The sequence below is a fragment of the Oculina patagonica genome, chromosome 12, assembly GCF_052425735.1.
Source record: "Oculina patagonica isolate OP01 chromosome 12, crgOcupat, whole genome shotgun sequence".
Lineage (NCBI taxonomy): Eukaryota > Metazoa > Cnidaria > Anthozoa > Scleractinia > Oculinidae > Oculina > Oculina patagonica.
Window position 1 is genome coordinate 20,750,562 of NC_135769.1, and position 16,858 is coordinate 20,767,419.

Below are 16,858 nucleotides of genomic sequence, written 5' to 3' on the forward strand. Positions count from 1 at the left end.
AAATTAATTTCTTTGCAAACATTTAGTTTCATAGCGGGTGTTTGGCAAAATTTAATAACATAAAATTAACTTAGCCGTGACACAGTCCCTTTAATCATGTATTATGCTGTACTTTCCAGGGCGTGTCCATCCTGTCAGCTGTGGATGACATTCAGTTGTTACTTGATGATCATATTGTCAAAGCACAGACGATGAGTGGTTCTCCATTCATTAAACCCTTTGAAGCAGACATCAAGGTTTGTTAAAGGGACATGGTCACGGTTCTTACTGCGCTGACCTGGACACTAGTTTTCACGTTTTGAAAAAAGTGCACGTTAACCCGAAATCAAAATACGCGTAAAGAACCTTCAGAAATCTGCTTCAATCTTCTCAGTGTTGTGTTTTTTTCTTAATTTTCTCATTTAGTGAAACATTAAGAGATTGAAGAATATTTCTGAAGGTTCGTTTTGAAAAAAGTCCACCGTGGACTTTTTTCAAAACGTTAAAACTAGTGTCCAGGTCAGCGCGTTAAGAACCGTGACCATGTCCCTTTGAACGAAAGATATTGCTAGGCAAGGGGATCTTTGCTGCTTTCAGAGTATAGATAGTTACTTACCTTTGGAATGCTCTCCCTATCTCAAAAAGGCGAATCGAACAGCCGAAGCCCTTTAAAGAATCTCTCAGAGATCGGGTGTTTTCGGAGCAGCAGCTTTTACATCATTTTATTGTATAGTTTTAACTTTTTAGCTTCATATATCGTTTACTATTATGCATATTCGTATTCAATTTTCAATGTATATAGTGTTTTTTATAATATTCTAGTGTAATTTTTAGGGAGGGCCACAGGTTTGTTAGCTTTGCTATTTAGTGTTACCCTCATTTTAAATAAAGTCTTTATTATTATTATTATTATTATTATTATTATTATTATTATTATTATTATTATTAGCGGAGCTCCACGCGCCGAAGGCGCGTAGCGTAGCTCCATTGGTAACATACGGGTACAAGGGAACAGACAGGGCAAATGGTATCCTATCGAACCGAGAAATTTTGGTTGTCGCGTACGTACGTCCGTACGCACGGATTAGGCCTGGGAACGAGCTAGGCTCCGGTGGCAACCCGCGTCTTTTGGCGGGAAAAATCATTACTATCAAGGCCTTAGCAAAAACGTTTTTTAAAAACGATTTCTACTCAGCTAAGCTTTATATAGTAGGAAGTTTTAAACGCGAGGGAAAAAAAAATCATTCTTAGCTCTTGTTGACAATGTTAGAATTACATGAAGGGGAGACTAACTTGAGGAAGTCCGCTGTGTGAAAAGTCAGGAAACAATCTCACAGCATGCCGATTTACCAAGCGTACGCATGAGTTCACTACTAAGCATGAAGACTCCTCGATTGAAAAGCACACGAAGAACTCAGTTTTAAAGACAGTTTATTACAGATACATTATTTCTGGATATATTCCTCGTTTCACCCGCGATGACAACCATAGTTAGTAGAGGAGTAAAGATTGTGGCCGATCGAAATGGAAAATCTTCCAAGCTTCTTGGTGAGTTTGAAGCAAAGACGGTCAAAGACAACATTCCTTTACGAAAACAAGGTGAGCTATTGATGTTCATTTTTTAACAGATTAGAAAAGTCTTTGGTATTTAGATTAACCAGCATTCAACCTAATACACTGTACATCATTTTTAAACGAAGCTGGGTTCTAGCTCTCAGTCGTGTACCGGTATGTCAAACAAGGACATAGACTTAATGAACTGAAATTCGTTTTGTCTTAAACACGAGTTGTATTCAAAGCATACCTTACTTCTGGTTTTTCCTATCCGCGTTAATTTGTTTATTCTGTAGTTAAATCACCGAAGTAGGAAGAACACACCACTTTTAAACGTTGGAAAGAGTACAGAACAAGTAGAGAACAAAATTTACATGAAAATTTGTAAGAATGTGGTCGAGTCAGATGCAATACAGTATGGGGCCCAGTTCTCGGCCACTATAGACGTAAACTAGTATTTCTTTCTCAGAATAACCAAAGAAACTTGAAATTTCTCCCAGAGCTTTCTACATTATTCAGCTTTTTGGTGTAAAGCTATCGACCGGTTAATAATTAATTATTCCGAACAATAATACAAATAAAATCTCCTTTTTTGGGCCCAGTTCTCGGCCACGCGGCCCAGTTGTTGGCCACCAAAAAGCTTATGCGTAATTTCCGTATAAAAAGGCTCAATTAATTTTCACAGTGATAAAATCACTCTGTAAACTTATTTATGTTATATCGATCGCAAATTATTTTTATGAGGCTTTTTGCAGGTTCTTGCAAAACCGCAGAATTGTGTTGTGTGACCAATGCATTTAGATGGTTTACTTTGCAGTGGAAGGGTCTTGAAAGAGTTAGGTGTTGTAGAAATAATAAACAAGACAAGAGTTAGCTCAAAACTTAGAGATTTAATTGAACTTTATTTTTAAAACATTTCTTTCTTTTATTCTGGCTGCAGTAGATGAAATTATATTAAAAACCAAGCACTAAGCTGTGATAGCGAGCAGGGTGGCCGAGAACTGGCAAATACGCAAAAGTCGCACGGAAAAATTCCGAAGTTAATCAAAACTATAACAAAATTCTCGAACGTGATTGGTTATCAGCAGCTCGATTTGAGCACTAATAGGACAGTGTACGCGTCATGCTTGTAATTGGACAGTGTAATAGGACAGTTTACGCGTCATGCCTGTGTAATTGGACAGCACGCGTCATTTTGCGCGCGCTGTTGTTGTGCATTTGTTGAGTAGACTGTTATGTTTTTCAATATTCATAAAGACTATTCAACCGAAGGTTAGTTTCTTTCTCAAATTTTGTTACAGTTTTGATTAATTGGTAACAGGACTTCGTGTCGTCCAATTCTGTCTGTAATCATACTCGTGATTAAACAAATCGGACTCCCGCTTCGCGGTCGTCCGATTTTGTTAATCACTCGTATGATTACAGACCGAATTGGACTCCACTCAGTCCTATTACCATTATAAATTAAGACCAACAAAATTCGGATAAAATACGAATTTAACTGCATCCAAGAATTTCAAGGAGCCGTAAACAAACAAGATTTCGGGAAAACAAATTAACCTACCTCCGCGTAAACTCGACGTGTGAGCTTTCTATAGCGTGTTGAAGGATCAAACTAACGATACTTAGAGCACAAGAATCAGTCTATCGCAAATGTAAATCTATCGCTGGATGTAAATAACTTTTTGTTTTAATTCAACTGAGGCGTGAAAAAACGCGTTGAACACAAAGTGGCCGAGAACTGGACCCGGCCGAGAACTGGGCCCCATACTGTATAGGGGACATTGCTAGCTGAGAGTCTTAGAGAAATATAGTTTCTCCATGACCTCTGTTATTTTTCACTGAGAACTTTGCGTAGTCTTCCTTATTTTAGTTTTTATATTTTTATCATATGAATGTTATGAGTGAAAACGTTTTGTGAAAGTTTTGTATTTCTTATCTGATTTTACAGCCTTTCTCAGAATAAATTGATTAGTTTTTTCATATTTTTATAACTTACCGTATTTAATCGATTAAACGCCTCCCTCGAATGAGCACTACATATTAGAACAGAAATATTAATAAACGTCGCCCTCAAATAAACGCTGCATCATGATGATGCAGCATTCATTCGAATAACAGACTCGGAAAGCAAATGCAGTAATAATCAAGCTTGAGCAGGCCAAAAAAAATATTTTTCTTGATTGTAACAAGGTTTTAAGGTATTGAAATTGACTTTTCAGGCATGCACTAAAACATGTTTCTGTTTTTTTTTTTTAAATTTAAATGTTCAGTTACCATACTATTGTTTACAAGAAATAAATTGAATTTTAAATGAACGCCGCCCTCGTATAAACGCTTTCCTCTAATAAACGCCGCACTCGAATCCCGAAAAATTAAATAAACGCCGTGGCGTTTAATCGAATAAATATGGTACATAAAAGAATATAGCACAGATTCTAAAATGTTATGCGAAAGATCATGAAATTTTCTTAAGTTATAACAACCAAGCTGATCCTGAAGTTATAATGTAGGATAAGGGCTTGGAAAAAAATAAATTCCAGATTGCCCTGTGGTTAACAAGCAGCTCTCAAATTTTGCTTGCCTAGGACTGTGCATGATTATGTTTCTTAGTAAACTTGTGACTGTATAATTTACATGTAGACGACTTGCCTGGGCCTTTTAACCTAAATTACGCAAACAGGCACGAAAAATTAATTGCTTGACAGAAAAATCTACTTGCCCCAGATAATCAGAGGGTACTTTTTTAGCCCTGTGGCTATGAGCATTGCTTTCTGGAAGGTTGCACATGACTCGTACAATTCTTTAAGCCTTTCAAAGTTTACCAACTTAAAGCAGTGACTAAATCAAATATTTTTGCCAATTTTTTTTCTACAAGAGAAGTAGGATTAGTTTTTGATCGTGAAAAAAATAAGTTCAAAATGGGCCTGTCTGCGATGACTCGAGGATTATATAATTAAAAGTAAATAATACATACATGTATTATTTATTTACATGTACAACAAGTTTTTTGAGGTCAATTTCAGTGAGAAGTATTTATGGAGGGTGTAAGATGCAGTTTGAAGTTATCATTTATTTTGATAAATCTGTTGTCTTTCTAAAACTTGCTGTTAGGATTTCCATACTTTTTGCCAGGATGCAAGTTAAGAATTTTACAGGTTTTTGATATGTATAAATTTTGTTTTCAGTGCAGGGAAAACAGTCAAGGGGTGCAGTTAGTGAAATTGGTGATGCAGGTAATCATTACATAAGTGTCAGCTTATACCTTTCTTTAGCTAGATATTAAAGAAGCTCCATGACACATTAGTGCATGAAACTTGTTTTTCAAGTGTAAAACTTTTGGGTGTGAAAAATGGTATGCGTTTTAACCCCTTGGTAAGTTTACATTGTATATTTCCCTAAAATCCTTGTTCAATTGAGGAATTTAATATACACAATTTATATGTAACAGCACATGTACATAAAATGTTTTTATTGTTCAAGTAAAATGTTTTCATTGTTCATACAATGCACCCCTCCCCCACCGTGGAGGAGGGGTATGAGGGCAAAGAACCAACAAGATCTGCTACCTGACCCGACAAAATACCGGAATACTTGTAATGATTTTGTGGGAGAAGTGCAAATTGACCTGTTGTGTTTGAATTCCTTTTGTTAATACCTTAATTAAACCTTAATAGCTAATAAGCTCAAGCCCTAACTTAACATAATTTGTCTTGTTGTGGTACCAGGCAAATGTAGAAATAGAACTTAAACTCAGCTGAAATTTTACGTGAACACAAAGACTTAGTAAAATTTTAGAGCTGTTTAGGCCAGAAAAGCCAGCCGGGCTTGTTGATGAACCGGCTAAGTGTTTTCTTAGCTACATCCCTGATAAAAGTTTTAGGGAGAATATGTAAGCTTTCCTGGACTTAATCACAGTACTTTCAACAGCACCTGTCAGAGATAAATAATTATAAGAGTCTCAAAAGACACATCATTTTGTAGGGAACTCTTGAATTAAGCCGGTGTTTCACACCCCAAAACATTCATCAAAGCCTCGCCATGTGCCGGGTCTTTTTGATAGCACTATTAGTGTCTTCAGTAGGTAAAAAAAGGTTTTGCTGACACACTCACTCTGAAAGGACTTTTTGGTTCTAAACATACATGTATCCCCCAACACATTCCCTGGCCCATGCAAAAATTGGAAAAATAACTCTCTTTTTTATGTATCTGTATAATGTTCTGAATAAATTCAATTAAAATTATAAATATTCATTTGATGTCAATGATCATCAACAAAATGGTATCTGTTATTTTCCCTTTTTCAGGGTTAACACGAGTAGCAGAATTTCCACAGAGAGTTGCAGACACAGAGAGAGAGAGATAAATGAACAATCAGAATATATTATTTCTTCATTGCATGTACAACTAATACTTATGTACTCTGTGTAAAATACAATTTATGTGGTCAGGTGTAATTTTAAAGTTAATGAAATAGAGCCAGATAAGGCTCATCCATGTACGTATTTCTTAAGGGATCTCTGACAACACAATATAAAAATCATCCGGCTACCCAAACATTTGTGGGAGGTTTGGTGACCTAATGGTTATTGTGCTGGACTCCGGATCGAGCGGCCCGGGTTCGAGACCTGGCCCGGGCACTACGTTGCGTTCTTAGGCAAGACACTTTACTCTCATAGTTCTTCTCTTCACCCAGGTGTATAAATGGGTACCGGCTTGTTTACTGCTGGGGGAGGGGGGGGGTTAACCCTGCGATGGACTAGCATCCCATCCAGGGGGAGTAGAAATACTCCTAGCCGCTTAATAATGCTGCAGAAACCTGGTTACACTCCAGCCTGATGAGCCACTTGGCTCAACAGCAGGCTTTACCTACCCAAACATTTAATTCCCAGTGCCCACACTGTGAAGAACAGTAATCATGATAATGAGATACACAGTTCATCAATCTCTAAATTAATCTCACATGTTGCAATACAATAATAACTGATAAAATATATGTTGTTCATAGGCAAATTTTTACTTCACCAAAACCGAACTCAGTCATTAAATAATAAAACATTAAACACAGCTGTTTTGTTTTGTGGGTGTGTCTCACAGATTAGTTATTTGTTGTTAATTATAGTATCGGGAAATAATACTGTCACTGTTCCAATAGGGCCCCCGTTTGAGGGGGGGGGGGGGGGTGGGACAAGCTACATGCAAAACTTTCCAGTTGTATGCTATGTACAGCTATAACATACCAGTTATGGTGGGTGTATGGATATTTTCTAGAGCAACGCTTTCTTTGTTCTAGTTTCTCTTTGAGAGTTTATATATCTTTGGGAGGTTATGCACAAACTGCTAGATGATCATCCTCTTTTGATTGATCAACTATTTTTACTTTTATTTGGTGCTGTTGTTCATGGTGAAAAACAATACATAACATATATAAAGAAAATAACACGAATAAAAAATCATTCTAAAAAAAATGTAAAGGGCATATAACCGGGGAGCTCCGCTTTTAGGCTTGCCTAAATCTATATATTATTATGTACACAACTAGGGGAATCTACTAAAAAAAAGGAAGGTAGGTTTCTAAGATTCTGGCAAGTAAATTCTAAGGTTGCGGAGGGACGCTCTTCCCGATTATAATGAATCATTTACATAATGACATCTGATATAACGATCTTCGATATAACGATATTCCCGATATAACGATGAATATTCTATGTCCCGGCAAAAGTTACAGTAAAATGTATGGGACAGAACCCCGATATAACGATCTTCGATATAACGATATTCCCGATATAACGATGAGAATTTAGCGAACCGAGCGTAAAATCCTCCCCGATATAACAATACTTTCAGTACACAGTCACAATTTAAGCAAAGCACTAAATTTAATACAATAACATAACAGTTTTTGAGTTATCTCTAACGTTTCTGACAACAGCTCTATACGATAATATACGAAAATGATACTGAATTTTAAGTCTCTTTATCCAGTAAAAAGTATATGTTAGGTTTACCCCGATATAACGATATTTTCGGTTATTTTACGGACATATCGTTATAATTGGGAATTCCGATATAACGATTCCTCGATATAACGATATAATTTTACTGCTCCCTTGGCATATCGTTATATCGGGGTTCCACTGTACCAAGATTTTTCTGTTTTCCTACTGAATGTTATTGCTTTTTGGTTTCTGGCAGGAATGGTGTGAAAGGCTAATAGAAATGCAGGATATCATTGACTCTTGGTTGAAGGTTTGTGACTTGGAACTTTCCTTAACAGTGCTGGAATCCAGTTCAATTTAATGTTTTAGTTTAATGTTTTAATTTAATTTCAATTTAATGTTTTTCATATGTGGTACGTTGGATTGTGGGAGGTGTTTGATTCTAGATTGAAAGATCCAGGGTGATCTCTGGCCAGAGGCTTATTCTGTGGTTTCATTGGACAATAAAATTTAAAAAACTCTATACTAGCAAATTGAAGGGGCACTGAGACAAAATGCTGGACAGTCACATGCATTAAACCAACACTTCCAAATTCCAATTCGATCGGGATTACATGGCCCCACAAGCTTCTAGCTTAAAATACTACATTGTCTAAATTAAGGTAATTTTTTTTCGCTTTCTATAACTAGTGCCCCATCAGTGGGGAGTAGCAATACTCCTAGTTGCACCATGCTACAGGAACCAGAATTTATTACCGGCAATACTGCGCCATCTGGCTTTTCTCATTCTTAGCACTGGAAATGACTTTTTATCTACCTATCTTATTACCACATTCGACCCCCAAAATACTATTGGCTTATTACGAATTATTAAATTCTCAACCAGGGATATTGCATTTCTAGCTTTCTGATTGGTTCACTGAATCCCGGATATTTAGACGACTTTAGAGGAGATTGTTCGAGGAAAATCTTGGGAAGAAAACTCTCTCGCTTTCCTCGTATGTTTCATTCAACTCAAGAAGTGTACACCGCGTCAGAAATTTTCGCGCCTCCTCGTACTATCACTTCGTTTACATCAAAATGAAATGTCCAGTCGATTTAAACTTGAGATGAATTTAATAAAACAATTATTCCATTCGCCCTTGTTGGATACGAGTCGTTATAGCCAACTCGGCGCTTCGCGCCTCGTTGGCTATTTACCACCTCGTATCCAACGCGGGCTCATGGAATAATTGTTAAATATACTTTATTGGTGAAAAACGTTATAACAAAAATTGTTAAACCAAAGTTACTTTTCTTGCTTGATGTGCGCTACTTACTCTACTGTACATCAGGTAAAGTATTTCAAAGTAGTAAAGTATGGTGAATCATTCAAAAAAGTAAATTTGGTTCAATATGCAGTGGACATGTCTCATGTATGGCTCGGCGCACTTACGCCATTTACCCATATAGTATATACTCCTTTCGGGCAGATGACTTATTTTTTTTAGACTGAGTGTCTAAAAGGGAGTTTCACTGTCTGGTTAACAGAAAGCAAATCGAACGAAAATGTGTCTTCTTGCTTATTCCAGTGCCAGGCAACATGGTTATATCTGGAGCCGATTTTCAGTTCAGAGGACATCATGGCACAGATGCCAGAAGAAGGAAGAAAGTTTGGAATCGTGGACAGCTACTGGAAAGACATCATGGGCGAAGCTGTAAGGGAGTATTCTGTGATTGCTCTTTTTTTTCCACCCCTAGTGCATGACTTGCTCCTTAGTCCACCTCATAACCCATAAGGTGTTCTGCAAGATACAACCATTCCAAAAATGAAATAAAACCTAGCAAAAATGAGAAAATTAAAAAGCAACTGAATGCAAACGTTGTTTGAAGAGGTGTTTGTGTACAGTTGTCCATCCGTTAGCTACGTTTTGACCGGGGCCTAATGCTCTAAACGGTACTGGAATAATCAGGATAAGTTAATCCTATATATTAATGTAGAAGTATTGTAAGCTGACAGTTGTTTAATATGCTCAATGCTTTGTGCTAAAGAACTCTCCTGACAAGTAGTAAGATTCTTTATATCTTCCTTTTAGACTAACTGAGATTTCTTTTCAGGTAAAAGACACGCAAGTTCTTATTGCGACTGCACAACCAAACATGTTGGGAAGGCTGAATGAATCAAATCAACTTCTGGAGGAAATTCAAAAGGGTCTTAATGCGTACTTGGAGAAGAAGCAGCTTTTCTTTCCAAGGTAAACCTTGGAAATGACCAAATTTAACCGTGGTTATTTTCGGAAATAAAAGAACATCGCAAATTAAATAATGTTCGTGTACAACAATGTCATTTGTCAATCTGATTAACTTCACGCATGAAACTAAATGGCGTGATGTGTAGGAAATACTTAAACTAACTTTTCTTTGCCACTGTTTTCCATTTGTTACTAACAAGGGTAAAAGAAGAAAGAAATGATGAAAAATGTTAAATTTGGTTGAAACACGATAACGATATTCAATCAATGACAAGCTACGTTTAGACCACTGTGCCAGAGGGCGTAACGTGGGTTTGACTCTTGTTGGGAAAACTCTGGATTTTTATCTGAGTTATTTGTTACAAATTGATTAATACCTTTGTGAATGTTTAAATATTTGAGATATTATTCTTAATCAAATTTCATCTTTACTAATTTCTGTGATGTTTTAATACGAAAAATGGGTAGCTTAGCTTTCTAAAAATACCGTTTTTGGTTGATTTCGCTTGAATTTCGTAGGTTTTTCTTCTTGTCGAATGACGAGTTGCTGGAGATTTTGTCAGAAACCAAAGATCCTCTGCGAGTTCAGCCGCATCTGAAAAAGTGCTTTGAAGGAATAGCAAGACTAGAGTTCACTGAAGATCAAGAAGTCGTGGGAATGATCAGTGCGGAGAATGAAACTGTACCATTCTCGACTAAAATCATTCCAGCTAAGGCAAAGGTACGTCATTGTAGAATTTAACCCTGTTATTTCAGGATCAGAATAAAAATGATCCTCTTGGAATTACGTGGTGTTGCTTAATCCTTTCCTTGTTAAGAAACGCCAGTTTTGAAAATTCACAATTTGTATAAAAAAGAAGGTCAAAGAAGATTTTGTAAATAATGAAAATAGCATCTTATCGAAGAAGGGCTCTTTAGCTTTCGACTTGGTTGGTTACATACTTAGGTTTTTACCTGCATACATAACATCAATGTAGCAATTGCATTAGTTAAAGCGTTGAAACAAAACGTCCAAAATAGAAATGGTCATAAGATCTCTCAAGATAAAGTGAGGGGACTAGAATTGTTAGTGCCTTTCAATGAGGGGTGCAATACACGCTAGACACTACACTGCCATTTCACTTATTTGGGATTTTCTGGGATGACAATCTCAAATTAAGTTATTAATTATACTTACCTCTTTTGCTGGATTCATAGGGAATGGTAGAGAAGTGGCTGATTCAAGTTGAAGAGGTCATGATCAACAGTCTAAAGAAAGTCACAGAAGATGCAGTGAATGCTTATTACCAGACTCCCAGGGGCAAGTGGGTTCAGGAGTGGCCTGGGCAGGTAAGAATGCAAAATGTCAAACAATAATCAATAGTTGTTGTTGGACCATATGGAAAATCTGTTCTTAAGGTTTATCCTGTTCATGGTCACATTGTTTTTTACCGCATCTTTGGAGGTTTTTGACCTTTGTTACTCAGTTACTCAATTTACTCTTTCACACGACGCTCTACAGCTTTGACCTGTCCTATGTCATTGGTGCAGTAGAATCATTTCATTTTTAGTAGATACATGCTTTTATGTCCCTTATAACATCGTGGAACATTTTTGTTCGCTTCTAAATCAAGCCTTGTCTTTCCTTTCAAAAAAATGCAGCACAAGGTTGCCTAACAGAAATACCTTATTATAGGAATATAACGAAGCATTTTAACAACGCGAACAAAATGTACGCGTAATAAAATTAACGCGAATTGTCGAAAATTTATGTTAACATGCATTTAATTAACGCGAATTCTCGTGCCGTGTGTGCTTACATGCAGTTAATTAACGCGAATTTGATACGTAGTAATTTTTATAGCAACCTGCGCTATTTAAAAGACAAAACGACAACGTCCAACAACAGAACTCAATGTTTAATTCTGATTAACTATACACAAGAAAGATATTTAAACAGACCATATAGTGAATAATATTCAGTGAAACGGTCCATGGATGGAATACATCCCATCCTTGTGCGTTTTTCACTGCCTCTGTTATTCCTGTAGCTTTGACGGAGAAGTAGATGTCGTAAAAACATAACTTTTACGGAAATAAAGGTGCCTTAAAATAACAATGCTGAGAAATAGTGTGATTTTAATTAACAACGACGTAAATTAAGGTACATGAAATTAACGCGAATTTTTGAAATTCGCGTTAATAACATGTATCGTTAATTTCCTTTTGAGCAGTTTTCAATTGAGTGTCGTAAAACCAAAACCAAAGTAATTACTCTAGCCAATCACAAAGAACACAGACAATCGAGTGAAACAATCAAAAGTCGAAGCAAATACATGTAGCTGGCACGAAGCGCGGGAAAACGTGCGCGAGCGAGTCACGATTGCTTTTGGTTTTACTCCTGATTGGCCGAAAAAGTGGCGCGAAATTTTTAAACCAATCACTAAGCGTAGTGAACGCAAAACCAAAGCAAACACAATTTACTTTCGACACTCAAGTGAAAACCGCTCTAATAAGGTAGTTTTTAAGTGTAATTGGTTGATAATACTGCTTATTTGAGACAAACCATTTCAAGGTACACATGCAGCGACACTAACCTTTTATAACGATTTAATTTTCTTACAGATAATATTGGCTTGTAGCGGTATATTTTGGACTTCAGAAGTGTCACAAGCGATTCTGGAAAAGGATGGTTTAAAGGTAAAGCACTATGTTGTATGACTTGTGCATGAATGTGTAGTTATGTTGCATACAATCTGGTTTCCCCAGAGTAGGGAAAATGTATTGTTCATGCAAGTAAATCGAGGTTGCTGGGTATGTCTGGGTTTTTGTGGAATTTTTGTTTTTTTTTTGTTTGGAAAAAGACTAATGTTGGTTAGCTATTGTGATGTGGTTTAAAAAAAGTGTTTGTTGTCTTTTGAATCCCTTGCTTTACGTCATTTGGAGATCACACCGTCCACGGCACCAAGAAACTGCCAGATTAAACACTTTGTAACGGTGTTCCAAAGTACCTGCAGTTGAGAACCAAGCGAACCGTTGGAGCAAATCATTTCAAAAACAACTCCGACAAAATGCGCATTGATCACCCATCGACCAAAGCGGGAACATTTTCCTGTTTACGATGATTATTGATTAAATCGTGAAGCGAAAATCTGCTTACCACTTCTGCCTTTGTTTGTTTCAGAATTATTTAGCCAAGTCAAATTCCCAAATTGAGACCATTGTGGCCCTTGTAAGAGGGAAACTGGATGCTGGTATCAGGATCTCCCTTGGTGCACTTACTGTGATTGACGTACACGGTAATTGACTTATTTACTAGGAAATGTATTGGCCTGTGTACATCAGTGAATCCGTTGTACAATAACAGTACAAGTCAAAACATCACAAATTGTCTCCTCTGAGACAATTAACAATTTGTCATTTTGAGATATTAAGCAGTTGTTGGATGAGGTTGAGCATGATATCGTGAGTTATCAAAACCGAGGTCTGTGTTATCTGCCGAAGCCGAGGGCTGAGGCAGATAACACAGACACGAGGTTTTGATAATTCACGATATCATGCAAAAACCGAATTCAATAATTGTTTTATTATACGTTTTCAAACAATTTGCCATCACTTTTTCTAGCGCCGGCGTAAAAAACTTCGTCAGAACATTGGCCAAAGCGGTTTTATCTTGTGGTTCCTCCAGGTTCTTCGCCCTCAAATAATCATTCAGAATTTTTACACTTGTTTTTGTTGTTATCTTGGTGTTTTTAGAATCTTTATTCTCGATCAAAACTTTCAATTCCTCTTCGAAAACGGAGGCAAATCGCTCAGCCATATTTTCAAAAGTTAGACATCACTACACGGACGAGGGGCTTGGAAACTAGGCGGACTTTGAACTCGACATGATAACCCAATATCTGCTGCAGATATTGGGTTATCATGTCAAGTTCACATGCTACTGTATATTGACTGAATGCTCTCGGCCAATCACATGTTTCAAAGTAGTTCTAATGTATACTAATTTCTATTATCTGGAACTCTAGGATCTTCCGACACGATGTAATTTAGTTGTTGTTTTAGATGTTCAAAAAGTGATTTACCAGACCGTTGTATGGTGAAATAATGCTCTTCTAACGTATCATAAAAAATCGTTTTGAATGTGTACTCATTTTAGTAAATTTCATGCGATGCAGTCCTTTTTATCACGTCAATAATCATTGCCATTTTTTGTCATTTCAGCTCGTGATGTCGTTGCAAAGATGTGCCAGGATGAAGTGAACAGCGCAAATGACTTCCAGTGGCTGTCTCAGCTCAGATATTACTTTGAGGAGAAGCAGACAATAGTGCGGATGATAACCACCAGTATCAACTATGGTTATGAGTATCTGGGCAACAGTGGCCGCCTTGTCATCACTCCTCTCACTGACAGATGTTACAGGTACGTCTGAATTTAAAGGGGATTTGTCAAGCAATTTAAGGCAATTTCGGCACTGACCAACTGGTCATACAAGTAAGTGAAATATCACAATAACGGCTTAAAACTGTAGAAGAACTTTAAATAAACACAGAAAGGCCAAAAAGGGACATGGATGGGCCAACTTCGAGAAGATAAAAACAGGATTGCGTTTGGGTAAACTTGAAAAACGTCGGCCCGACTTTTTTCAAGTTTATCTCAATTTGTATGAGTGTCATTTATAATGCTCGAAAATCATCCTTGTTTGTTATGTGGCCGTAATTTTTCCAATAAAAGACTTTTGCTTTGCCAGTTTGAAGTTTAGAGCTCGTAATTCACGAAAACAAATACAATTTCCTAAAAAACCGTGACGTAGCCCCTTTAAAATGTGCGATTTTTTTTATTTTTTCTAATTTGAAATTTTATCTCACAAAATGTTTCTTTGCAAGGCTTTAACAGATTCCAGCCTGGTTGGTAACTTACTAATGAACAATATTTTCTTAGTTTTGTAATATAAATTTGTAAGTCAGTGATCTTCAGTTGCGTGTCCTTTCATGTTTCTGCCTTGACTTTTTGGTAAGAGACCAGAAAACTGCTAAAGGAAAGCCTTAAAGCTCCCCAAAACTTGTTAGTTTTTCTTATTGCCATCAAGAAATGCCTCTGTTTAGCTCATTGTAGATACGATTTGACTGAAAACGTACTTTTTCCCCAAATGTTGCGAAGTTTAATCATTTGGCTGTCAAGCACCTGCACATAGTCGTTGTCACGCTAGAAATCCGACGTTTTCAGCATCATTTCTGTTGTCTACTTGTTAAAGTAAGGTTTGATTTGTTTGTGTGTTTTCAGAACTCTGATGGGAGCCATTAAACTGAACCTTGGTGGCGCTCCTGAGGGACCTGCAGGCACAGGAAAAACTGAAACTTGTAAAGATCTGGCCAAGGCTGTTGCTAAGCAGGTTTGTGAATATTATGGTTTATGCTTTCAACAACAACAGCAACCTTTAATGTACTATTGCACTTACACGAAAAGATTAATACAGGGAGGAAATTAAATAACGTAAGAGTACTGGTTGCCTGGAATAATCATAAGGGCTAGTGGAGCCAGGCAGCCAGTTGACATTAGCATTAAATGAAAATAAATTAACAGGTCGGCAAGAGAACGGATTCACACATAAAAAGAAAGAAAAAGCACATTATTAGGGAAGTCTAAAAAAGAAAACCACACAAATGATGGCTATGATAACTAATAACACATCATTCCATGAGCAGAAAAAAAAAATGTTCGGAAGTTATAAGAATTTTTTGCGTGACGTGAAAGTAAGTATCCAGAGGTTTCGAGCTGTCAGCTGTCAGCCAGCTGTTCTTCTTGTCGATGCAGGTTTTTTGAGTTGAATTTGAATGCTTTCCTCCAGATATATGAACAATTTAGTGGCAACCACAGGTTAGAAAGTGCTGGCCTAGACAGAAAGGAACACGCGCCAACCCAGCTTTAATGCAATGTTGCATCTTAGCCTCCTTAAAACTCATCAAATCCTTTGCCCCTTAATTGATATGTACGTATTTTGTGATACAAAAGGAAAATGATGTAAGTAGACGAGAAATACCACTCGCGAGATAAGTGTCATATTTATGTAGTGAGTGTTATTTCTTTTCTATTTACATCGTAAAAAGACGAGAAAAAAACGGTAAATGGTCCTTTGATCTTTGAAATTTCACACTCCAGGAAATTAAATCTGATTGGTGTCTTAACGCTATAGTGCGGACGACCACTCCCTGGAGGTGTGTAATGTTGACTGCATGGAGGCAGTGGGTTTCTTACCTCCTTACGTCTTCACTTTTTTTATTTTCAGTGCGTGGTATTCAACTGCTCAGACGGACTTGACTTCAAGGCTATGGGAAAGTTTTTCAAGGGGTTAGCTCAGGCGGGAGCCTGGGCCTGTTTTGACGAGTTCAACAGAATTGAACTGGAGGTCAGTTTCTAGAAGGAGCTATGTCACGGGGATTTCACAGATTTTTGGTTTAAACTGTTCTGAAATTAGTGATAGGCAACTTATAACCTATAAAAACATTACCTTTGGACATCTCAAAGAAGATATAACCTTAAATCAAGCTACGGCCATAAATATCGATTTTTTTTGAAGACGCGCAGAAACAACATGAAAAAGTAAACCTTACTTTTTCAAGTTGCAATCGTTTACCATTCTCACTCATTAATTATGCCGCTCATTGTCCGGCGTGGATAAGATATGGGAAAAGATTGTGGCCGAGGCAATGAGCGACTGGGTGAGAAAGCACTATAGCTGTGTATTACGTCGCCGAAGGGGAGGTGGGAGGGTCGAAAATTCGTCCGGGCTTCCCGGCTTGCGTATCTCTTTCGAAATGTCCCGAAACTAAGCAAAGAGATCTTTAAATACCGCGATTGTGCACATGCTGATTAGGCATTGCATAACACAACTATCTATAAACAAACAGGGTTATGTAATCCACGCACTTGTGAATTCCGCGTCATAATTATGAATGAGAATACGTTTCCATCCGAGCCTTCTGCAGCCAAAGATGCTCGTTAACAGTTCCAGTGCTCTAATATAGCCATTTTTAATAAAAAATAGACTATTATGTTTTGGTTTCCTGGGCCACAAAATGTAAAGTTAGGCTGTTATAAAATCTGGTAAAATCCGTTACATAGTCCCTTTAACTTATTCTTGCTTTGATTGCAATTAATCTTTTTTGTTTACCAAA

General features: G+C 37.2%; 2 protein-coding genes and 1 long non-coding RNA gene across 4 annotated transcripts in view; all 3 read left to right on the forward strand.

Annotated features, from left to right (window-relative positions):
• The window catches only part of LOC144632171 (uncharacterized), an 80,083-nt gene extending 68,563 nt beyond the window's left edge, over positions 1–11,520 (forward strand). Inside the window, exon 3 of the mRNA XM_078490770.1 lies at positions 11,363–11,520. The gene's annotated coding sequence lies outside the window, so the exon portion shown is untranslated. The remainder of the gene's footprint in view (positions 1–11,362) is intronic.
• LOC144633956 (dynein axonemal heavy chain 3-like) overlaps positions 1–16,858 on the forward strand; it is a 116,336-nt gene that overhangs the window by 22,467 nt on the left and 77,011 nt on the right. For both annotated transcript variants that reach the window (XR_013567127.1, XM_078492886.1), the window contains exons 23-33: positions 120–236; positions 7,729–7,782; positions 9,044–9,169; positions 9,570–9,706; positions 10,223–10,424; positions 10,901–11,032; positions 12,308–12,382; positions 12,867–12,981; positions 13,907–14,105; positions 14,967–15,075; positions 15,970–16,089. Coding sequence is in view for 1 of the 2 variants with exons in the window: in XM_078492886.1 (XP_078349012.1) it covers positions 120–236; positions 7,729–7,782; positions 9,044–9,169; positions 9,570–9,706; positions 10,223–10,424; positions 10,901–11,032; positions 12,308–12,382; positions 12,867–12,981; positions 13,907–14,105; positions 14,967–15,075; positions 15,970–16,089 (1,386 nt within the window). In the remaining variant the exon portion in view is untranslated. The remainder of the gene's footprint in view (positions 1–119; positions 237–7,728; positions 7,783–9,043; positions 9,170–9,569; positions 9,707–10,222; positions 10,425–10,900; positions 11,033–12,307; positions 12,383–12,866; positions 12,982–13,906; positions 14,106–14,966; positions 15,076–15,969; positions 16,090–16,858) is intronic.
• On the forward strand, positions 1,219–6,600 carry LOC144633998 (uncharacterized). Its single transcript, XR_013567134.1, has 3 exons — positions 1,219–1,578; positions 4,722–4,769; positions 5,841–6,600. It is a non-coding gene; the product is annotated as an uncharacterized LOC144633998 (long non-coding RNA).